The following is a 25291-nucleotide window of genomic DNA, read 5'->3' as shown; positions in this document are numbered from 1 at the left end:
TTATTTTAGCACCTTGTTTGCCAGCAGTAGCTGGCAAACAAGGTGCTAAAAATGTGTCTAAATTTGTCTGTCTGTCATTTGGTGCTAGGCAGATAACATACAGTTTGTCTATCAGAGCTTCTCACGGAAACAGCTGCTGTCGCATGTGGAAACAACCGGCTGAGTGCAGTGAGGTTGAGCCATAACTGTGGAAGTTGTACCTAAAATCAAACAATGACTGAAAGATGATAAAACTCTGTGTAGAGCTGGTCATGTGATCAATTTGTGTGTCTCTGTCACTGCATAAGACAAATTTCTCATTACACATAGCCTTTGACAAATTTTATTACAAAATATTGATAGTACAGTTATAGATATTATTCTCTCTAAAAGAAATCAACATTTGTAGACACAAATACCAATAGATGTGTCCACATGCCAGTATCAAGAGGGCTTATGGTTATGCTGTGTAAAGTTATGTGGGATATTGTAGCCAATACCACTGTAAAGAAGAGGTCCCACGTATTCACTCAAAATCTTATTCCATTTGTAATGTTATTGACCGTGTCCTGTAAGGGGTGATATTGTCACTGTACAAACCTAAAAAGTTGACTTCAGATGGAGGTCATGCTTTGTATCACGTACCTGCTGTTGAAGTGAAAGCAGATGGATAAGAGGATCAAAGCTGGATCTGTGGTGGCAGAAAAAAACCCTGTGATTAAGACAGAGAAAGAGAGAGAGAGAGCAAAAAAACAACAAAATCATTTCTGTGTTTCCACAAACCTTTCCAGACCATTGCAGCATTTTACAAAAAAGAGATACCGTTTGTACATGCAGACAAGACAAAGGAAGAATGAGAGGAGAGAAGAGGAAATAAGCTCTGACAAATGAATTTAAAACGGAGAGAAAGGAATAAAACTCAGACACATGAGCAGAATAAAAGTGAACAATACAAACACAAATAGGCAAAATGTGTTTTCAACATTTTATGAGAATATGCAGCTACTGAAACATCAATAATTGATTTACAATCAGTTGTCTTTGTGTATATTCAAATTGAACTTCCTTCAATAAAACATATTCGTTTAACCAATTATGTTAGTGTGGTCTTCGCAGGCTAACTTGCTTCTGGTACGGCATCTGAGAGTTGTAAAGACTTGAGATAATAATGTGTTATAACACACAGAGCTGTTTAACTCTGCTAGTGAGATAATGCGTTTGATTGCAACATATACAATAAGTAGTATTAGCATTTGTCACTTTATTTAATATTTTAGAAATGTACGTATGTACGTATATACAGTATGTACACTGTTGTCCTAAGTTGGAATAAAATATTTTTACCTGTCTCATGAATTAATGTGATTTATTTTTGTAGATAAAGTAATATTATCAATCTCTTCCAAACCTATGGCAGTGAAAATTAAACCACAATTAACCTATGTGTATAATATGAATAAACGAGAATGTGTCTGAATTTTTTTTTTTTTTTTTATTGTATATATATTATATAATATGTCTTAATGTGTACACTAATTAATATTGCAGCTGGTAAAGTGGAAGCTTAGATTTCTCCAAGGGCCTCTATAAAGTCTTATCTTCACCATAATAACATGCAACTTAAACATCTAAATATTTATAATAAGAATCAAACATATACATTTATGCAAATTAAGCATACCACGTGGTGTAAAAACGACAGGTATCCAAACCCCCATCAAGATTTATTTTAATCTTTTCCCTATTTTCGAGCAGCATCCTATATTTTTATGTATGATGTGCTTATTTGACTCTGCTGCTTACATAATGTACAATCCTCTCCTCGTCATGTTATGTTTAGTTATGTTGTTTTAGAATCAGAATCAGAAATACTTAATAACCCAGGGGGGAATTATTGTAAAAAATATAAATTATTATTATTAAAATTATTACAATACAATATAATATAATATAATATATATAATATAATAATGTATTATAAATAAATTATTGTTCAGGATGTGTATGTTAATAAGAAAAAATAATAAAAAGTAATTTAAAAAACAACAAACCCACAGGTATCACTTATACCCAACAATACAGGGTCCCCGAAAGCCCTTTGTGTTGTATGCGTGTGAATTTATTAAGGCGTGTTTAATTTGACGACCTTTGAACGCCGACATACCCACAGCGGGCGGCTCCTGTCAAAGTAAAAACTTGGTCTCTGTAGAGGAAACTGCACAGAGAAAAGCACAGACGCAGCCAGTGAGGCGAAGGTGAAGAAAACATCTGGTAACTGACTATTTACAGCATGAAATGACATTACTCGGCTGGTTTAGTGGTTAACTAACTAATTAACCGACTAACTGACGTGACGGTTAACGTAACAAACGGCTCGCTAACGTTAAACCGTAGCTTGTGTGTGTGTGTGTGTGTGTGTGTTTGTGTGGTGTGTGTTGTGTGTGTATGGTTTGTGTGTGTGTGGAGCAGCACATTTTTATTAACGTCAGTTTTGTAACGTGAGCAAACTTTACAGGTTATCTGACGTTAATAGATAACCTGAGCTGTCTGTGGTCCGTGTAATAATAACACCGCCTGCCATGTTTGTGTGCGTTGTTCTCCTGCAGGACGTTTCCTGTGTTTACTTCTGCTGCTCCACAACAATGTCAGGTGGTAAGTCAAAACATCTGCCAAGGAAACATCCACTGCATGTACTCAGTTATAGTCACCTGTGTTCATTTTAAAAATATATATATATTTATATATATTATGTTGTATGTCTAAAAGATCTGAAAGCTTCCTGCAGCATTTCACTGAGTTTCACTTCCTCGCCTCTACATCCTCTGACTCAGGCTGTATGAGGAGGAGGGTTTTTAAAAATATCCATAAAATATCAACTTGTATAGTGAGTAATTTAATTTCCACTTAATGACACTGGGGAACAATTTTAATTATTTTTTTTTTCTCTGTTGAGTTAGATTAAAACTAAAATTGGCATGCTGATTACAAAATTTAGCTGTAGTAAGACTTTTCCAGCTGATTACGACTGGACTCATCTACAGCTATGTGGCAACTTGTTTGTGCAGTCACACATTGAGACAGCGCGGTGAGAGGTGAGAGGTGTGTGCAGCTCCCGATAGGTCAGTACTATCAATATCTGCAAAGCTGACATAGTAGGAATGAAGAGGATCTGTGCTGGCTTTTCTCTTCACCTTGTAATCATGGGCACACCGTTTTATGCTGTTTTTGTAGTTTTCAATGCTTGTAACTATTCCATCTTAGTGTTTTATTTCCATAGGTATGTATTTCCTTTGTTCCAGATCATGTCTGCTCCTGCTACTTCTCGTCCCAAATGCCTAAACAACCCTGACTCCTTTTGCTATATTTGTGGTAGTTAGAGGGCAAACATCAATGCATTTGTCAAACAAGCATATTTTGCATATTTTAAAGTAAAACTCTGTGACAAGACAACAAGCCACGGGCCCCTCACAAAGTGTGCAAGCAGTGTGTGGAGAGTTTACAGACCAAAGGGACGCGTGAAAAGTTGGCATTTGGTGTCCCCGTGGTTTGGCGAGAGCAAAAAGATAGTTGCACAGACTGCAAATTTTTGTTTAATGAAAACAAGCACAGTTTTTTAAGAAAACAGGGATCCTATAGTTCAAAAACTTGACGTGATAGAGAAAAACTGAGATCAGTTTTGGATTCTGCACCCAAAAACTAGTTAAAAAGCAGCTGTCAGACCTAACTCAACAAAAATTGTGTTCCCCAGTGTAATTTAAGAAATACTTTAATCTGTTATTTAAGTACAGAAATATAAAAGTAGAAAAGTATAGAAATAAAATCACAAAGTATTGTATTATCAAAATACACTCAAAGAGCTCATTGTGCAGAATACAAGTTATATTTCCAATATATATATCTTAATGTGTGCACTAATTTAATATTACAGCTGGTAAAGGTGGAAGCTTAAGAATTTTTACAAGGGCATCTTTAGTCGCATCTTTATCCATAATAATACATCATAATTTATATTATATTATTAATCTAAATCCACCTCCAAGTAATTTAAGGTTTCAAATAAATGCACTGTTTACCTCTGAATTGTAGTGGATTAAAAATATAAAGGAGCACAAAATAGAAACACTCAAGTAGCAGAAGTACCTCAAAATGAATACGTGGACAAAGGATTGTTTAGTGAACGGGATGTGTTTTTACATTGTGTGTTGAATATTTCTGAAAGATTAAAAAACTGAAAAAGGACAAAAATGTCCGTACAGAGACACACAGGGTTAAAGTCTCTAATAATAAGCTTCTTATTTATTAAAGCTCACATACTGCTCGGACTTCTGTACTACAGGGGATTTTATATATTACAACTTTTCCTTGAAATATTTCAACCGTATTATCAAAATCTCTGTATGTTTTCCATTCATTTGGAGACACTAGGAAGAATAATAATGGAGGAGCTCTTACCTTCTTTTAAACTGAAGTGATTAAAAGCTCTCACATTGCTTTACAAACACATACAATACGTAAGTTTGGCATCATCAGCCTTTGAATCTAACCTAATTAGAGAAAGTTATGCTTTGTTCAGTTTGGTTTCATGGCGTTTTACATTTCACGTTCTCTATGTAAAGTGAAAACACTGTTTTATTTCTGGTGTGTGGCCTCTGCAAACAAGATGCTAAATTCCAAGAGCTTTGCCTTGAAGGAGTGAAGAAAAAAAAAATCTCCCAGCAGCCAGTGATATGCACAGTAGTCTCATTTTTAGCAAAAGGGTGTAGACACAGAGCCTGACTTAAGCAGCAGAGAGCAAAGAGAAAACCACTGAAGGAATAACAAGAGCTATCAGGCTTTTTATCCTGTTACCAGGTAAGGCCTAAAGGATGTAAGTCATTTGCTTTTAGTATAATGTTCATGGGGGGAGTTAAGAGTTTTGTTTCAGATAAAAGTAGGCCTCTGTGTTTTTTAGTCTTTTCTGCTGCACCAGATGGCGAGAGTCAGCTTTCTGAAAAACTGGGTCAGATTTCAGAAAAGGCCGGAGACACCCAGAAACAAGATTTTTTGTTTTCACTTGCAAAGATAAGCTTTGGCTTCTTGTACTTCTTGTTCATAGTTGATCAAGTTCAGGCTGTACTGCTATGCCAGAGGCCAGTTTGCTTGAGCAAACATGTTGAGCGAAATCCAGTTGCAACATCTCTGAAATGTTAAAGCACAGTGATGATGGTCAGGGAAATGAGTGAATGGTTGGGTAGTTAGGAAGTCTTCAATACTGGAGAGTTAACAGACAACAGTAACTGTGTATTTGAAACTGTATTTACCAAGTTTTATTCCTGATAACAGTGTATAAAACTTCATAAAATTATCAAGAGAATTGCTTGGCGAAGAGCTTTAACGCTGTGGGTTTTGTTAATGTACAAGTGAAATGTTTGCTAGAAAGGTCTAGTGTCTGTACACTTTTAGATTTGGCAAACTGAGGCTGCTTTAACAGCTGTAAGCACAGAGGGGACAAACATGTTTTTGTCCAACTGCATAAAAGCTTCACACCACTAGGTGGGGATCTGTACTCTTTTTTTGTAGCACTCATGCTCTGACTACGGTCTGTCCTGTCCAACTGTGAGAGTGTCTGCCCTCAAGCCTCCAGGATCACACAGTATAAGGGCACCGGCTAGGACTGTTTGTTCCCTTATTCGTGTTGTTGTTGTTATTATACACTGATTATTATTGCAGAGTCACTATTTTTCTTATTACAACCTATTTTGAATTTTGTGTGTGTGATTATATGTGATAAATAATACGTTTTTGTATGATTTGAACTGGCTGACAGTCAGTCAATAAATTATGTCAGTTGCCTCGCTTCAGTATTTTCAGTTTTCAGGTTCATGTTAACACAGTAACACAACAATACAATGAAATGTGTGAGCATTAATTGTGTAACAGCACTACACATAACTATTATATGTTATTATGTGTCTGTTACACAATAAAAATAAGCTGAAATATAAGACAATAAATATAAGACAATAGAATTTTAGGTTAAAAAAAAAAGGAATATTATAAAATAGTAAATACAAAAAAAGATCTATACACTGTACAAGTGTGACAAGGTAATATTTAATAGTAATATAGATTATACAACAATATATAATATATTTGAATTTATTATTTCACTGAGCCATGCCATGGAGTGTCTGAGAAAAACATATTATTTTGAAAAGCCAAATTAGAGTTAACATGATCACACCAGTCCCAGGCCTAACCAATGTGGCGCCCGAGGCAAGATTTAGGGTGGTGCCCGACCCCCTTGCATCGCAGCACTGCCAATTTACATACAAACACACAAGAAACTGAATAACTTTGTCTTTGACTTTTTATTTTATTTTTACAAAACAAGTTGCCCGATCAAAACAGTAAACACAAAGATAATAAAATCAAATAAAAATACAAATAAATCAAAAATAGGTAATGTACAAAAATGCAATTAAATTAAATAAACACACACATATATATATACCCACAAAATAAAAATTGTAAACAAGAGGTGGAGGCGACAGGAGGATCACTCGATGTTGCTGAAGTGGAGATAACTGGCACCCAAGACTGGCAGGGTGGGATTCAGATATCTCAGCAGCACACCTGAAGAGATAAGAGGTGTGGTGTGAAACCATTGGGTGTTGCAGTCTAATCATAAAAAAACAAAATACCAAAAAATGAAACAAAATAATAAAATTGAAAAACTTAAGAGAGGCATGATTTCCACTATTCTGTCTCATTTATCACATCATATACAATGCAATTATTTCTGAAATGCAAATTAGATGCAATCTTATTATCATTATAGTGAACTGCTGATTAGTAGAATGCAAAGAAGCAATAAACTGCAGTGTAATATAACATATGGGAATGCTAAGTTATGAAGTATTAGCATTAATGATGTGCACTTTAAAACTGATGTAAAGTTTAACACTATAAACACACTTTAGACAGTATGAACTGCAACGCAACAAACAACCAGCCGTACAACTCTAATATATGAAGGTGTGGAAAATGACTATTACAAGCAGAGCAAACACTAGTTAAACACATGTCAATAAACATGCAGACAGATGTATAACACCTGCTGAATAGATCTAATCTTTACAAATCATCCTGAGAAATGTAAGGTGGGAGAAGTTACCCACGTTATTATTTTCCATAACAGCTGTCAGGCCGCTCCATCACATTAACTGATGTCAAAACAAGCGAACGCTTTATATTGATTATAAAACCGCGTTAGACTAAAAGTTACTGTCGTTCAGCAACAGACAAATAAATACATGACATTATCTCTACCGTACCTCCGTCTTTGTTGAGTTTTTCCTCCTCTTCTTTTTTTCTTCCTTTCCCAGGCACCAAAGAGTTTTTGTCGTTTTCACATAATTATTGTCAATAACGAGGTGACGTCAGAAAACTGAGACTGGTACAGTCTAATCAGTCAGAGGAGAGTAGGGCTTAGGAGAGAATTATTGTTATTATTATTTAATAGGCTTTGCTATTCAGTTAAATTAACGTGGGCTTATTTTTTCATATCAAGAAATAGTAGTGCTAAGGAGTTTTAGTATAAGAAAAGTGAAAGTTCGTTTTTTGGACGGTGCCCTTAGCGTTTGCCTATACTGCCTATGCCACGGGCTGGCTCTGGATCACACGCAGTAAAAATGTGTTTGTGGATTGTCTGTATGATGTATATGAGTGTGATGAACACAACAGCCTTAACTTATTAGTAATTTAACTGGTTAATGTGGATTTTTAAAGAAAGCATCAAGTGTCAAAAAAGCAAAGTTTAAAAGAAGTAGAAAAAAATAAAGAAACCTTCGGTGCTGGTAAGTTATTGGACAGCAGCTAACAATGACATTCATGTTACAGTTTTGTTTAGAACAAGTTTCATGTGTCAGTTTTCTTTTATTTGGCCAAAATTAGTTGGAAAACAAATGGGCATTAAGGATACCAGCTAAATCTGATATCGTCGCTTTCATTGCTTTCATTGGTCGTCACTATTTATAAGACTTCACGTAAGGCGGGCCTGTGCTGTGTGTGTTCAGGCTGTCTGCTCTCGGGATCTCTCTAGCAGAGTTCACTACTCAGCTGGTTTCTGTGCTTATCCTCTGACTTTTTTTCTACTTTCTTTTTTTTTTTTCTGTCACTTGCTCTTCATCCGGATCCTCTCCTTTTTGTAAACACATTCTTATGATATCCAGCGTGTCTAATTACTATTTATAGCTGAGTGGAAAAAACTTTTGTCCTTCACTCACCTTGGTGCTCAGCTGGCGGGTTGTAGCCACTCTCCGGGCTTGCTGGCTGTCATGCTAGCAACACACTTTGATCTACGATGCCCTCCTCGACGGCTGTTTTTTACTGTACAGGCTACAGGAAACTCATTCCCTGGTTGCTAGGGCAACCAAGGAGGATGGCCCCCAGCAGGAGTAAGGGAAGCCTCAGGTTGCCTTTCTGCTTGTCGCTGTGCAGCACGCCTGCTGACCTGCTGCGGGCTGGGAGGAGGAGTCAACTCTGCAGAGGAGATTCTCCCGGCCCAGTATGGGTCCTGCCGCCCCGCTGCCCCACCATGAGACAGAGCTCCACCATTAGAGCTAGTGCTCCTCTCTCCCTCTGCTGGTCACTGCACAGCTCTGACTCGCTCTGCTCCAGTAGTGACAGGAGCACGGGCGGCAAGATGTCATTCTCTTCCTCCTCCTCCTCCTCCACCAACGATGGACAAGGGAAGCCTAAACCTAAATCCCCGTTTTGCAAGAGGGGGAGCCTGCAGAGCACCACCAGCCCTGGTGAGTGTTTGGTTGAAGGGGTCCCATAGAGAGCATGAATGAACTCTCAATTGTTATGTAAATGTGAGGCAAGGAAATTATTGAGATGCTGATGATGGTTCAGTTGCCTTTAAGAACCCATGCTGCAAGATGGGGACTGCTGCAACTGTAGTTTGTAGCTCAATTTTGTGTCTGTTGTTGAAACAGTGGTTGACTTGTTCGAAGCTTTGGCTGATGCTGTATGTTTACCATGGATGCTGTTTTGTGTGGAACTGTTATGCAAGTCACTACAAAGAATATTTGAATTAAACTAGGGCTGCAACCAAGTTAATCTATCTATAATTTATTTTTTAAATTACAGTATTCAGTGTAAGAAATGTCAAAAAATAACTATAACGATTTAAATGTTGATACTACATTAAGGTCTAATCAGGTGAACGGCGTCACACACTGTACACCTGTTCTTTTGCTATGTAACTTTGTGCTCCAGGTATGATCACATCATTTCACTTCTTTTGGTGAGACTGGATCATATTTTATGTGGAAGATATTTTCTCTTCATAGCTGCTATTAGCAAATGTTAGCTCAGTTTTTTAGCCGGGATGCTCTGTCTGTGAGGTCAGAGAGCTGGGGGAGTGCCAATGTTTGTACCAGAGGTGTTTGGATCACAGGGTTTCAGCTGAAAGACGAGCTGGGCTTCTTGGACTTCTTGGAGCTGTTGGACTATTAAGTAATATTAGGGTTGCTATGTCTTGTGTTGTTGCACTTGCTTGATGTTTGGCTGCAAGCAAAGTTGTCAACTCACTAGTTTTTGATCATAAGTAATGTATTCTTATGATTCAATATGAATCTTTATGTAATGTTGCTTTAAGGGGCATATTATATTTAGACTAGTGCTGTCAAAATTAACGCGTTAATTTGGTCGATTAATTTTAAAGAATTAACGCGTTAAAAAAAATTAACGCAATTAACGCGGTTTTGTTTACTTCCGGTGGAGGCCGCCATTTTGGATGTGGCAAAGTGTAGCTTTGTTTCCCAGATATATTAGTGTGTGTGTGAATGGGTGTATAAGAGGCATTAACTTAAAGCCCTCACGGAGACTGCGCCCTGTGCGGTCGCCCACATTGCCCACAGCTAAAACCGGCCCTGCTTGTATTAGTTTACGGGCAGATCTGCCACATCCAATATGGCGGACGTGTTAACGTATCGCAACAACGGACCAACCCGCTCAATGCGGCGTCTATGTATATATGTCTATGATCTATCCTAACTAAAGGAGGTCTATGGCGTAAAGATGGATAAGGACTTTTAGGGGGAACATTTCATTTTAAAAAGTTGCCCCAGGGCTCGTTGGACAAAAACAAGGCAATTTGCACAGTTTGCAAATCCGAATTTAAATTCCACAGAAGTAACACAACTTTAACATATCACCTCAAAGCAAAACACCCAGTCTACACTACAGGAGTGTGGCACACGTCAGTATATTTCCTCATTTTGGCTTTTTTCTATTTGCACTGTGCATATGTGCACCTTAAGCCAATAAAATGAATGAATTTAAATTTACTTTCTCTGTGTTTATTCTACATTAATTTGATCATTTTACATAAATAAATATTCATTATAAGCTTCAGTCTCAGAAAAATGCATTTAATTTATTGATATATTTATTGATAGATTAATCGCGATTAATCGCGATTAATTACAGAAGTGTTTGCGATTAATTAGTTAATTTTTTTTAATCGATTGACAGCCCTAATTTAGACACAATAAAATATATTATTATACAATAATATATATTAGGTGTGGATGCTATAATAAACCTTGATTTAATCTCAAAGTATATTTTTGAGCTCTCGACTTTTTAATCACATTGGATGGATCGCAACAAAATCAAATTTAGGAAATGTAGTTTCGTTTAGATTGTTTTGGTCTGAGCTACTTTACTTGACTTGAAATTTATGACCATTCTTACTTACAAAATCAATATAACAAAGCAGCTCAATCTCAAATGCTACTCTATGAATAAGATATTATAGATGTTGACATTCTAAATAGCATATTGTATAGGGTATATTGCTAAAGTTTTGTTTTCTTACTACTGTTTTCTTACTATCACTTACCGTTTGGGAGCTGCGGTAACAAAAACAATTTCCCTACGGGGATTAATAAAGTACTTCTGATTCTGATTCTGATTCTAATTGGACGTTGTTACCACAGGCCTGTATCTTTCTGGCATGGCGTTGTATTAATTAGTGTAACGGTAGTGTCAATTCACAAGGTATGCGTAGGGGTTTCATTAACTTTTTAGTGTGATGGGATACAGGCCAAAGGATTGTAGCTCTATGATTACCTTTGAAGTTGATGCTGACTGGTCTCTGTGGGGAGAAACTAGAAAGAGAGAAAGCAGCAGTTTATCTCTGAAGCAATTACGAGTTGATATTAATGTAATTTGAAGCTTCTTCCTTCAGTTTGCCGTAACACAGCACAAACACTGTGAGGGTGTTTGGAGGGATACGGCAGCAGATCTTAAGCTGTAACTCACACTAACACGCGCTATACAGTATTTGCTGAGGAAGCCCGTCTTTGCTGCAGTAATAAATAACTTAGAGGTCTCTCCATCCATGCAGTCATTTAAGTCCTCTCAATTAGCCGCCTGGCTGAGCCCTCTGCACTCCCAGTCAGTCATAAGAGCCACATGTAGGCCACCCATTATCGTACTTCCATCTCGCCACACCAGTCTGTTAGCTTTCTCGATGCTGCAGAGAAATCTACTGTAGCTGCAGCTTGAGAAGCTGGTGTTTTTTCGATCCACGTCGTGAACCGAAGACGTCAATATTTCTTGTGTTACAACTCGTAAGCACCACCAGAAATAGCTCTGCTTCATGGCGTATTTCTTTTCAAAGATTAGGGTTCACTTCATTCCAAATAAATTCTTATCTTCAGCGCTCCTGCACATTTACATTTTTTCATCTGCAGGAATCTCTCTCAGCCTACGGGCTGCTCTCTCCCACTAGACCTTCATCGCCTCGCATGAAGCAGAATATGTAATGTCCCTGCTTTGCAGCCAGAGCCATATGACGTAATATATAGAGGCTGTTAAAGTATCTGCCAAAGAGGTGGAGGGAATTCCTCTCTCTTCCTCTCACTGCTGTGTTCTCTGTTGTGATCTGATCTTATACAGAGACCCTTACTTTGATCTTTTCACCAACTTACTGGGCTCTAACTTGACACAGCCTTGTGTAGCATTTATCTGCAGGCTGTCTGGTAGTGTGTCTTGACAGATAAGTTTGTCGCAGTCTTTGTTCTTTTGAATTTGGGTTGTCAACTTAATAAAGTTTGTAAAGTACTGTGATCCCTTCAGTGTTTCTAGCATGCTCATTTTGAGTACTGACTGACTGAAACTGTCAACTCGACATTAATTCGTATGCTTTCTACTCACAATACATCCTGCTCCAGTCTGTAGTTGACTGGTTGTCGGTCCCTTCAGCCTCCCTTGGTTCTGGTTTATCATTAATCAGACATAATGTTCCTCTCATACATGCTATACCATCTGTGGGCTTCTCTCTTCAATTCATGTGTAGTCTCATTCAGTAACTCATGACTTGCTGAGTCATGTGGGCTCTAATCTATTACACCTTGGGGGTTTTTCATACACTCCCTACTGAATCATTAGGACATATACACATTGTTACCCTATGGACTTTAACCAACACAATCAGCAATACTTGCGCTCACCTACCCGCCTCACTCCACCCCCACCCCCACCCCATGGGCCCCGCAACAGATAAAAACACGTGACAAGCAAAAACTGGGAGTTCCTGCTCAGGGCCCCATAACTTCACAATTGTGGTGGTGGATGTTCAAGCATATTGTAGATGTCATCTGCTCCTGCTGTAAAGGTGTCCGTAGGATTGTTTTCTTCACCACCGATAGACAAAGCACAACTAAATATATTGTTAAATTGTTAAATTTGAAGCATTGAAGAAACAATTGAGGACACGTTTGGGACTAACTATAAGGTATGGTAATAATGACTTTTCTATTACAAAACACTCCAGTTTGAACTTAGGCCTTAGTATAGGATTTGATAAAATATTAAAAACATTTTCTGTTTAATTACCTTTCAGTAAATTTTAACAGCATATTTAATAAGTACAAGTTCTGCACTTTCCTGTCTCACCTCTAGAGGGAGTCTCTGACAGTGAAAGTGTTTTGCAAAGTCAGGCCATCAGTTTTTAACAAGTGGCTAGCTGTCAGTGTCTGGGGTCTTTGGCTGTTCTGTAGTCTGACATGACTGAGGACCAGTTTGCTCCGTGTTTGGGTGGAAAATTCCAGGGCTTTCTTCTGCTATGAATAGCCCAGTTACTTCCTATGTATCAGAAGAAGTGTGTCCGTTCTGGAAAAAGGGATTTTGGAGAACCAGTAACCAAGGCCTCGAAAGCCATAATGCCAACAGGTGGGGCTGTCGTTACTGGGGTGTGTGTAGATAACAGCTATAGTTACAATATCTGTCCTTTTAATCATCACCACAGCATGAGTACACACCCCTTACACTCAACATCATGCCATTGGACACAACATATCTCACTGGGGTGATTTGCAAGCTGACAGACAGTGCTTGTACACCGTGTGTTAGAATGGGTTGTATTTCATCGCTGAGGTACAGTTAAGCTTCGGTCTCTCTCTGTTCCTGGTACGGTGCCTATTGAAGATTTCCGTTTTCATTAATCCACCTCACCTGATCACAGATGAACCAGCGTCAGCTGATGCTTGGTTCTTGACAGACTTTTTTTTTATTGTCCTATGACCTCAGTGAGTCAGCGAATCGCTAACCTACCACTCCCCTGTTTACCCGATGATCTACCAGCTCATATTCTCACTTTGTTTAGGAATACATGCACCTCCACACTAAAGATGTGTAAAAAAAAAATGCAGTACCTATATATGTTTGTCTGACACACAGTCACGTACATCACAGTGTACTGGTCACAACAGAGCTCTGAGAATAAATCACACATTCTTGGCAGTGGGGTGAAATGTGGGATCCACAGTCCGTCAACCCTGATCCAGTCAGATAGTCTGATAAGCCCCCCTTGCAGTTATCAGAATTGTTAAACTGCTCTTCGTTGCTTAATGTCAGGTCATATCGAGAAGCAAATTCATCGATTTGTGGTGTTCGCGTTTATGCATTCCTGTGCGTATCAGATAACTGAAGTGTTCTCCTTTGTGAGAAAGTTGAAATTTTCTTAGAAAGTCAAGAGCTGAAATGATTAGTGGATTAATCGAATTGCCTATCGTCAGGGAATTAATCGACCCTTTCAGTCATTTGTCATTAACAAACGCAGATTAGCTTCTCAAATATGAGAATTGAATTTTCTCTGTTATATTATTAAAATGTGTTGCCTTTTTTTTGTGATTTTATAAACTGTTTCTCACTCTTTTTTTGACTCTGCAAAGACGTCAATTAATCGATACAGTAGTGAAACATCTGGAAGTCGTATAGTCAAAAGTAAATATGCAGCTAAGTCAGTAAAAGCTCGTACAGCGTAAACTTTTATTTAGACTTTTTTTAGCATTTATTGTGTTCTGACATGAAATCAAAGCAGGAACGGTGAGTCTTAAGATAAAGTTAGCGGTAAAAAAGCATATGCATGTACACGTGAGTTTGTATCTAAGTTCGTAAAAAGCCGGACTTATGTTATCAGTAGCCTCCTCACTTAGCCTTGTCAGTGAAGCAGTGAAACAGTCAACACCCTTTCGCCTCCAGCTTTGATCCCTGACACACCTTTAGTCTCACAGATGAGATGTTAACCTCTTGTAGTCCAGACAGTGTGTAAGTGTCTAAGTACAGTGTGCTAAATGTTGGCAAGTGTCAAGTGTCACAGGGCTCCTCTTTGCTATATTCAGATATGGTGAGAGCTGCACTGACACATAGGTATGCAGTTACTGTTTTTGTGTATTTGCGTGTGATGGGCAGCAGGGAGGATTTATTGTTTTGAGAACTTTCCTGATGGAGATTCACAACATGAGTCTGAATGCTGGGAAGCTATGAGTATTTAGTTGGAATGTTTGTCCTGTTGTATTCACATGGGAATATTTGTGCAGGGTTAGAGATTAGGTTTGCTTAACAATAATGCCACCTCTTGTGTTCCTCCTGGGAGAAAGGGAGCGAAAGTGGTTCACAGCTACTCCACTGTGCTGTTGCTCAGTCTCTTGACCACAACAGAGATAATAGCATAACAGAAGCTGGGTTGAAAACAGACACCAAACCTCAGACAGGAAAACCGACCCGTAGCTGTCTTATGGCAGCAAACGTCACAGTTTGCTCTGAAGTAATGTCATCAATAGCAGAACATATACTCATTTACCCTATATAGAAGAGATGCAATTTCCACCTTAAGAGGTCTGAATTTAATGGCATCTAGCAGTGAGACTACATCTGCATCTAAAGACCCTTCTATAGGGTTCCTAATAAGTGAATGAATATCCTCTAGAACAGTGGTTCTTAACCTTGTTGGAGGTACCGAACCCCACCAGTTTCATATGCTCATTCACCGAACCCTTCTTTAGTAAAAAATAAAATATGATTTTTTGAATGGTGCACAAAATGAACCGTGCATTAACATCACCTTGTTCAAATAACAAAACCAACACAGTGCATGAACTCACAACAACTTACCTCAGTGTGACTTCTGCTGTTGCCTTTGAGAGACCAGTTCAGATATGCATGGCTTCACCTTGGCAAGTGCCAGTCTCATGTCATTTTCACAGCAAAGTCTGTTCCTTTTCTTAGTTTTTATGTCCAGCATCCTCGAAAACGATTGCTCACAAAGATATGTTGTAACAAATGGTATAAAAAATTCCAGGGCGGAGGCTCCACCGAACCCCTGAGACCGACTCACCGAACCCCTAGGGTTCGATCGAACCCAGGTTAAGAACCACTGCTCTAGAGACAGTTTAAACATTGCAACACCAGAAAAATGTAAGTACGGTTCTGATCACAGTTAAAAATCATTGTTACATAAAAATAATCTTGTGTGATGCAACTCTACTTTGTACCAACAGTCACATTGTTTACTTTACTCTAGTTTATGTAATCGGTTCAAATGCAGAAAAAAAAAGTAAGTTGCTGGAACATGTTTTAATGAATAGGGAGTTTATGATAATAATTCTACACAGACAAAGTTTAATCATATATTCTGTTTTAAGGGTGACTTTGTATCATCTCTCAAAATAGCCTCTTGGATAAGTGTTTTTTTAATGTGCACTGTCCCTGTTTAAATAAATCACAAGTGATAGTTTATATAGCCTGTTTAGAAGTTGGATGTGACTTTGTGTTGCAGCAGCAGCCTCTGTTGATTGACTTGCTGTGTTATTACACAGCCTGAGATGAAAATAGGACACATCAATTTTCACCCTATGTGTAGAAAACTGTTAAGGTTAATTTAAATTTAGAGTTCTTCCATTTCTTCATAATTCCAGGAACATTTTAAGCTTTGCACTTGACTTTGCAAATTGTGATTTTTACCTTTGTTAAACCTTTAACCATGCTGACTCTTAATAAAGCTCCTTTTAATCCTTTTTAAAATCGAGTCTCTCTCAAAGCAAACATCTCCAAATAGATGGTCGGTTTCCTGTGAAGCAGTTAGACCTCAGCTGACCTGTGAAAACGTCTGCCCTCTTTAGTAGACAGCAGACAGGATGTGTAAACATCACTGACCACCATATTTTAGGTCCATCATGTAACAGGCTGCACAGCTAGAGCAACGGCAGTATTGTGTAACTAGGTCAACTTTTTTTTTCCAATACTGTGGGCGGTGAGTGGGTGTTGATTGTGGTTAGTATCTATGATATTTTAGTGTGTAGAGGTTGTAGAAGTTTCTTCTGCTGTTAAAATACATATTAAGTCTTAGTCTATCTTTGTTCTCTATAATAAACAACTATGAATACAGCCTACGAGTACAACAGGAGTTAATCTCTAATACTCCTTTTGGACTTCAAACATGCAAATCTAACGACTGAGCACTTCCCATGAAGAAAGTTCTCCGATTTAAGAATGCGGTAGGCATTGTACTGTAGTAACCTGAAGGCTAAACAGGTCTGAACAGCTCTCTGCCAACCAAACTGGGTCACTACACTATATTAACTTGTTGAGATACTGTAAAATGAAAGATTTAAATCAAACTCTCACTTATGAATCAGACAAGTAGAACAAAATGATCCTCATAGTTTCCCCTGAGTCTTGTGTACTTCATTGTTGGCTTGACTCCAGTTGTGGGGTTGGTCATGTGTATGTGATGGTATTGCACAAAAATGAGGATCTGTCCAGAATTCAGTACCTGGCGTGGCTTGTGTCTGCCTTTTGTGTGTCTTTCAAGCCGATGTTTGTGTGTGTGTCTCTTGTGTGCCTATATTTGTTTGACCGTCGTCTGGAAAATTCCACGACGATCTTTACAAAAATTCACTAAAAATAGAGCTCAAACTGAAGCACAACAGATTTCTTGTACTGTGAAACAGGGCAACCCAGGGCGAACAGGCCGCCATGTAAGAGAGGAAGGAAACAGCGTCATGTGATTGGTAGAGTCGCTCACGTGGCATGCAGTATGAATGGGAATGTGACAATCACATTTATATGATTTGAATCGTGAATCAACTAAAGTCTCTGTTTATTTAGTCTTTCGGATAACACTCAAGCATCAACAATAAGCACACGAATTAAAGAGACATGATAGCAGTAAAACATTAAGTAACAGCAATAAGCCAATTAGAATATATCAAATTAATAAATAAGAGCAAGCCAAAGACCATATTACAGTTCTGCTAAATACATAAACAGAGTTCAGATCCATAAGCAGTAATATTTGAATCTATGTGCAATAAAACATGTCTTTAATCATGTTTTAAATGCTGCTGTCCATAACATAATTTAAAGGTTTGCAGTCATGAGATGACTGAAGCTGTGTTCATGAATAAGAGGTGGGAGGTAGAGAGGAAGTGGGAGTGTCCACAGATGCAGGGCCTCCTCCATTTTACAGCACAATAGAGCCTGAAGTGGTTCACCCCGGTCCCTCCCCTGTTTTGCCACGTGGTATGTTCTAACCCAGTATTTAAATCCGGGAGCTTGAAGGCAGTGTTTGTTCATGGGCTGAAAACCGGTGTAATCCAGGAAGCAGCTGAGAGACAGAGGCAGAAAGAGAGAGAGAGAGAGGGAGAGAAAAGAGGAAAGAAAAAAAAAACTGCTTCGCCGGCACAGTGGTGGTGACGACAGTTACAACAGGAGAAGCAAAGAAAGGAGGAAAAAGAGGGGGGATTGTGTGATTCTGGTGTCAGAGCAGCTTGTGTTTAGGGGGAGAGCATATCTTGTCTTTCTCTTTCCTCCTCTTTGCTGTCATTCTCTCTCTTCCACTGAGCCAGCGGGGGAGGGTGCATCAGCCGTCCCAGGCCTAGTTACATGTCCCAGCATCCCGCAAGAGCTCAGACAAGGCCACTGCGACCGTAACGGAGACAGTGAGAACAGGACAAGGCAGGGACATAGAGGTACTGTAACCTATGCTGAGTAATGAACAGCATCATATGCCTTGTTAATGTGAATACTGTTTAACTAGAAGTTTCAGCAGCTCTGTGTGATGCATGGTGCTTAAAAAATACTGTTACAAGTACAAGCTCACAGTGACAGACGAGGTGCTCGTAATCAGAGTTTTGGTGTGTTGGATTAAGCTCATGCAGAAGACAGTGGGAGGAAGTATAGAAATGAGGAGGGGGTTCTTCACGGGGGAGCATAAGCAGATGGGAGAGATAAATACGTCATGCATTCGGTGTGTTGCCGTGACGCTGATATTTGGACAGCTTGATGTGTTCTATAGTTTAGTGCAGAGTCTGGCTGTTGCAGTGAGTGAACATTCGGGGGTGTTTTGCTACAGTCCTATACGGTGATGCAGTGATATCACCCAGTGGATTAATCACTGAGATTCCTGCGAGTGTGCTGACAGAAACAAAACGTATACAGTGTATGGCACACGTTCTACAAGAGTGTGCAGTAAATGAGAAAGGTGGGCTGCAGCGGAGTTTAAATCGCTGGAAAGGTGCCACATAAATGTCTTTCTTTTTTAGACAGTCCACCTAAACATGTTGACCTTCCTGATGTGTCTTTGTGCGAACAGCTGACGTGTGTTTTGTGCGTTGTTGTATGTGATGGCATAGACTTAGTCTCATCTTAAAGGCTGCTTATGTTAAAGAACGCTGTGGAGTAGCAGTAAATGCGTCTCACTAAAGTACTGGGAATAATTTTGGTGTTTTTAATGCGTGCATTTAAATGTATTTTTGTCTCTCCAGAAGGTTAAAGAAAATTAGAAAAAACTGTTTACAAAGTGAATTTGCATTGTGTTGTTTGTTCCCTTTGCACCCAGCCTGCTGAGTAGTATTAACTGCCTATATTTTCAAGACAACGACCTAAGGTAGAGGTTTATTCTCATCTGTGGTTGCTAAGGAACATCTGAAGCTTGTGCCACCACTCTCCCTCTCTCAGGGAATAAAATGAAATCTGAAAAACAAATGGTTGGAAACCCTGAGGGCCACAGTCATAGTAGACCAAAAAGGTAGACCAGAACACATTAATATGGGACACACACACACACACAGAGTATTTTTTTTTAAGCCATGAACAGTTTGAACAATGCTGCTGCGTGACTTTTAGGTTCACAGATGATTGTTTGCATTGGAACAATTGAATATCACTACAAATATAAGCCGAGAGCCTTTATTTACAGTGTTTACATGTCTGAATAATACATACACGAACATATGGTCAGCGGGCAAAATATTTCAATATTATCATGTGCTGACCTTCAGCAAAATCAAATTGTGAGGACATCATCATTATGTCTTTCTAGATTAAAATGAGTTATTATAGTAGTGAAAGTGGAACATGGCTTGATGTTTGTAATACATTTACCACATTGTGATATATTGATATACCGTTTTTTAATACTGAGATGACATCAGTTGCATTGCCATATTTCTCGCCATACTTAATTCAAGTATTAAAGATGATTATTGATATTTGGACTCTTGGTGATGGAGGGGGGGTCATGTTGGCACTTGGCTGCCTCTCGCAGGGCAGGAGAAAAGACATATTGGCTATTAACAGCAGCATTAATGAAAAGGTCTGTTATTATCATGGATGCAGTCAAACTTCATTATGCAAATTTCAAACAACTGGCATGTGAATTATCAAGTAAGACCAAACTATTGCCAGGCCAGGTTTGCTGCCAATAGACAGAAAGTACTAGACACACCCCTGACTTTTTGAAGTTATGTCAGGATGTGTTGTGCAATTTTAAAACAGGTAAACAAGAAAGGAGAAGAAAAACAAGTAAAGTTTGCTTAGTTCATTTCCCCTAACAGCTGTAGTAGCTGAGTAGAGGGTTGTCTCATCTGGGTATCACTGTTTCTTCCCATTATCATAACACAGACTTTCCTAGGGATCTTGTTTTGTTTGATTTATTCTCTTCTGTTTGTTGTGTAATTGCCATGGAATGGTTATTTTATTTAGTTTGTATCCTCTTGTGTGATCTGTGGCTTTGCACAGCTGGACTACGGGCTTGAGATACTCACTCTTTATATATTTATGATCAGTTATCTTTGGTGTTGTATGGGTATGACAAGGATTGGGTGGTTACAGGGAGGTGTGAGGGGCAGAAATATGTGATTTACAGTGGATGGTTTCTGTACATTGTGTATTAAAGTTTTGTGTTTCTACGTGGACCACAGAGAGAATAGTTGCTACCTTGAGCACAAAAACATGTTACTATTCCCTCGACTCAAAAAATAAAATGTTACCTTGGGTGTTGTTATTGTGGTGGAAACCTTCTTTGACACACTTGAAATAGTTGTTTAACAAAACAAGAGCTGGCAGATTGGGATCGACCTCTCTGATCGTGGAATATTTTCACGGACATGCTGCATAATGTTTTGACTGACTACTTCAGTGTATGAGCTAAGGATGGCACTACTCTGCTGCTGCTACTTTTGGCCTGAAGGACGAGGAGGATGAGACAGGCTGGAAGGATTGTATTGATCCTTTGCAGTGCAGAGGCAGCTCCACAGATTGTAGATGACTGCCTCTGTGGTTGGGCTCGAAGGAACAGGTGGGTAGTGTATGTGGGTGGTGTGCAGACTCAGGTCCCAGGGATGTCAGAGAAAGTTGAGATGGAGAGCTTTGTCGGGGTTACTCACTGGGCTAAGAAATTAACTCACAATGGCTACATGAAGATAGGAGGGCGTTTAATTCACTCCCAGTAAATAGCGTCTTTGAGGTGAGGATAGATTTCTTTGCCAGCATGTTGTTGTCATGCAGTCTGGATGTACACAGTGGTTTGAAACTAGAGGTGTGACTCTTCACTGGATTCATGATTTGATTTCAGTTCACTTGCCAACGATTTTCAGGTCATCTTAACGTATCAATTCTCAATTTTCTATATTACCTCACGTGGCAAATCCTTTATCAGTTCATACAAGCAGATAAATCTGAACTCTAATCTCTCTTTTAGAGTCGACAGCACTTCCTCAATTCTTGGCTGATTAGCTGGTCTTGCAGCATTCTTTACGGTTTTGGATGTTTGTTGTGTTACCAAAGTATTTTTTGTGTCTTACACATACTGTTTTTTGGGGGAGGGTTATGAACGTAAGAGCTATGATTAGACCATGTTCTAAGCAAGGGGAAAATTAAGTCTACCTAATTTGATGCAAAAGATCAAGTTCCCAGCGTTCATACCTCAAAAATAAAATCCGCTCTGACATTACCGTAACGTTTTCCAGCTTTATTGTCCAGCCAAGACCAGAAAATTCAACAATCAGTGTTCGTAGTAAATTTTCATAATAATATAATAACAAAAATTATAATAATATAAGTGTTACTATTATTTTTGCATAGGCTACAAACTAACCAATTATGTTCTGTCACTGCATCAATGTCCACTTGGTGACGCATCTTAAAAATGACAAACCTCCATTTGAAACAAAACAAGTGTGTTTATGTCAAGCCTTCTCAGAAATACTACCCAAAAAAAAAAAGGAAATGAGGGTGTATTGTACCACGTTGATACACACTCTTTCTCCTAAATTTACAGTTGCACAGTTTCAATTTGTCTCAAGGACGAGCCCCCAGTCTGAAGCCCGAAGTGATTTCTCTGGTTGGACTGAGCTGAATGACTTATACAAGCCTTCACACCATAAACTTCAGAGAGCCTCTGTTGATTGTTTGATGGTCGGCTCTCAGCTGTATTTTTGTTCTCTTTGCACAGCACGGAGGCAAAACACACACAGAGAGAATTTGCTATTCAAAGTTTCATTCTTCTGCTATCCTTTATTTTTTACTTCGTCTTCTCCCAGTTTGAATGTGTTTACCTGTATAGATGTGTGTAGAAGGTTTGTGTTCCCTACTACCATGATGTCATTGGGATAAATAAAGTTGGGGGTGCTGGATTAAGAGTCATCTGTGGTGGAAAGGCTGGGGGATTACATTGATACTATACTTGGGATAGCCGTGTGTGTGTGTGTGTGTGTGTGTGTGTGTGTGTGTGTGTGTTTGTGTGTGTACTTGAAGTCATCTGTCTGTCCATGTGAAAATGAACATGTTACATGCACACGTGTGTACTCAAGATCAAGATATCTCTGAGGTAACTTGGAAACACTGTTGCCATTATGTAGTTCGTCCTTGAGACAAACACTGTGATCATAAATCTAATCTTGGAATTTAAAGATCCGCCTCAATAATCCAGCGGCGCTGGAGCTATAACGGTGCACGATAAACTCTTTTTTATGGCATATGATTGTGAGCAGCTCATGTCACAACTGTGCAGGACTGAAATGTTTTACAGTGTCATGCCAGTAGTAGTATAGTATGGAGAGTTACACTCTGTTTAGTCCTAACATTTACAGCCTCGGAGGCAGACAGCAGATGGCAGAGACTAATTGTCACAGGCCAGACACAGCACCAATAATGGCAACAATTACAGAGGAGAATGAACACACCACTCCCAAAGCCATAGACTTGTTATGAGTGAGTGGATTACTGTGTGTGCACGTAACTATGCTTTAAAACACATGGCTGTCTTTAGAAAGTACTCAAGAATCAGTGAATGATGTTCTTCAGTGTTCCTCAGACAAAGGTATTTTGTCTTTCGGTAGTTCTCCTCTATTGTGTTGGGTTTAGTCTGGAGTGGAGCTGCCGTCATCTGTTTCCAGCAGGTCTGAAGTGGGGAAGGCCCCTCTGTGTCATTCTCAGGTGTGTGTACGCACAAGTCAGTGTGTACATGTGAGTTACAGTAAGTCTTTTTCAAGTGCGTGCATACCCATGTGTGATTGAAGTGACACAGGATCTGCTGCTGCAGCTGTCCTCCCTTAAGCCCGCTTCTGTTCTTGGACATATTATGAGGATTTTCAAGCTGTGCGACACATTGTAGCCACGGCGACTGTCACCAGAGCTGCGTAGATAATGGTGGTTTTGTGCATTTGTTTAACTTCTGGCTAACTGTTTTAGTATTTGCAGCTGATGTTTTTGATATATTCAGTGCAGTGTTCTCCTGTAGCCGAAGCTGAAGGAAGAAAACAGGAAGTTCTCAGTTTTTAGTTGACTGTTTTTTTTTGTCAAGCACACTTTGTTTGTCTGAAAAGTATGGATGTGTAGTCTGTATTCGTTTTGTGGATCGCTTGAGTCTAAACTGTACAGTACAGATAGTCCGAGACAAATTTGTGGTTGCTAAAATCATAGTTTTCCACACTCGAACCACCACATTGCAATCTTTGGTAAACCAAATGTAAATTCTTGACTATTTTTTGCCTACGATGGTACTAGTGAGCTTTGACTCTGTTTTTAGATTATTTGTCTGTCTCTGTTTTCGGCAGGCTGTGAAATTGGTGAATAATTGTGTAGAGATTCACATCATCGCTATCGAATTAGCTGTGAGCCTGCAAAGCACCCAGATGGTCCGTGTGTATCCGAGCTCTCCCATTCGCCCTGTCAATTACTGCACATTGCACATGATGTAGTGTGCAGTAAAGATGTCGTGTTATACACTGTATGTGTGCTCGGAGAGAGTTCTTTACTGTCTTCGCTGTCAGAGCTGTGTTAATAGTAAACATTTAAAATATGAACTACAGATCTTTATCAAGCCAACAATTCCCGGTACAAGGCCACACAGCCTGGAAATTCATATTTTTCATAGACACTACGACGAGAGTGCATTAGTCAACTGGAGGTACACCTAACTGACATTTTTTATCTGCGTTATACCCATGTGAAAGAAGACTGTAGTGTAGTATAACTCCGGTTATCAAGTTACTTTTCTTCAAGCAGAAAAGATGTTAAATGTGATCTGATGAAACACCAAGGACGAGATTCTTCAGTTGCATTGTGTGGCTCCAGATGCAGAAACCTAAACCATGTAATGATCTGTGGCCAGAGAGAACCTAGTCAAAATACAGGATAGTATTTAGTAGACAGTGTAACTTTGTTGAAATGTTATGTAGCTTAGAAAATGTGCATAGATTACAGATAAATGTATTTACTTCTCATTAAGTAAAAGACAGTTGTGTTTTATTTCATATTTAGGCTTTACTTTAAATGACTATAATACTTTAATATTGGCATTTAAATGTTTAACTGCTCTGCTTTTATGCTTTATATTTGAATAAGTTGATGCGTTCAAAAGGCTCTGCTACTGTTTTCTCTGTTGCTTAATTGTAATCCATCTGTCTCATTTGTGATTATGAAGTGCGTTTCTATCACACAAAACTCTGTCTGTGTCTCCGTGCCTTCAGACCTGTGTGGTGCATCCGGGCCCAAGCCCCTCAAGCCCCAGAGATCCCTACCAGGGACGCCTGTTTCTGTCTCACACTACCCGATCGACCTGCGGACATCCATGGAAGAAAAGTACAAAGAGATTGCTGAGGTAAGAATTCAGAGCCAGACAGATGATGTTACTACAATGTTACTACAATTTTGCTAGTTATGGAAATACCAATCCTGAATAGTTCACAATTTTTCTTAGGTGCTTCTTCCTAGTCACAGCTCTGTGTTTAGCTTTATTTAAAGGTAAATGTAACCAGCGTTTTTTTCTGCCATATGTTCGTAGGTGAGTGGAAATGTTTGCCTGTTTTTTTATGATACCATAAATGGAATAACTTTGTGTTTGCACCAGGTGTTCACACGCAGCATGGCAGAGAGCGAGATGCGCAGCGCTCCTTATGAGTTCCCGGAGGACAGCCCCATCGAACAGTTGGAAGAGCGACGGCACCGCCTAGAGAGGCAAATCAGCCAGGATATTAAGTGAGGAAATGCAAACACAGCACACACACACACACACACACACACACACACACGGCCAGTTAAATAGACCCTACGTCACCTCAGACATCTCCCCTGACCCCACCTTTCACACACAGTCTTGCTCTCTCCCATGCACTCATGCTTATCAGCTTCCAGAATGCCAGTTCGGGGGCTTACCGGCATTTGGCGGATGTTCTGGTGTCCTATCTTC

At 39.1% G+C, this 25291-nt stretch overlaps 2 protein-coding genes across 11 annotated transcripts in view; one reads left to right on the top strand and one right to left on the bottom strand.

The window, feature by feature from the left end:
- Positions 1-8383, bottom strand: part of LOC104928134 (amphoterin-induced protein 1) — a 45687-nt gene extending 37304 nt beyond the window's left edge. Inside the window, exons 1-2 of one of the 4 annotated variants that reach the window (XR_003462399.1) lie at positions 8247-8383; positions 631-691 (exon numbers count right to left, since the gene is read on the bottom strand). The gene's annotated coding sequence lies outside the window, so the exon portion shown is untranslated. Of the gene's footprint in view, positions 1-630; positions 692-6458; positions 6595-6618; positions 7449-8246 lie in introns of those variants that run through there. The other 3 variants (XR_003462397.1, XR_003462398.1, XM_019269501.2) reach the window with 3 other exon arrangements.
- The window catches only part of ampd2a (adenosine monophosphate deaminase 2a), a 33241-nt gene continuing 10131 nt past the window's right edge, over positions 2182-25291 (top strand). For 2 of the 7 annotated variants that reach the window (XM_019269536.2, XM_019269535.2), the window contains exons 1-3: positions 8291-8774; positions 24573-24703; positions 24953-25080. In XM_019269536.2, coding sequence (XP_019125081.1) covers positions 8324-8774; positions 24573-24703; positions 24953-25080 — 710 coding nt within the window. In that variant the 5' untranslated portion in view covers positions 8291-8323. Of the gene's footprint in view, positions 2251-2585; positions 2632-4810; positions 4831-8290; positions 8775-17930; positions 18291-24572; positions 24704-24952; positions 25081-25291 lie in introns of those variants that run through there. The other 5 variants (XM_027278764.1, XM_027278765.1, XM_027278766.1 and 2 more) reach the window with 5 other exon arrangements.

The sequence above is a fragment of the Larimichthys crocea genome, chromosome VI (assembly GCF_000972845.2).
Source record: "Larimichthys crocea isolate SSNF chromosome VI, L_crocea_2.0, whole genome shotgun sequence".
NCBI classification, from domain to species: domain Eukaryota; kingdom Metazoa; phylum Chordata; class Actinopteri; family Sciaenidae; genus Larimichthys; species Larimichthys crocea.
Note: the sequence above shows the minus strand (reverse complement) of the source record. Positions and strands in the feature narration are given on the sequence as shown.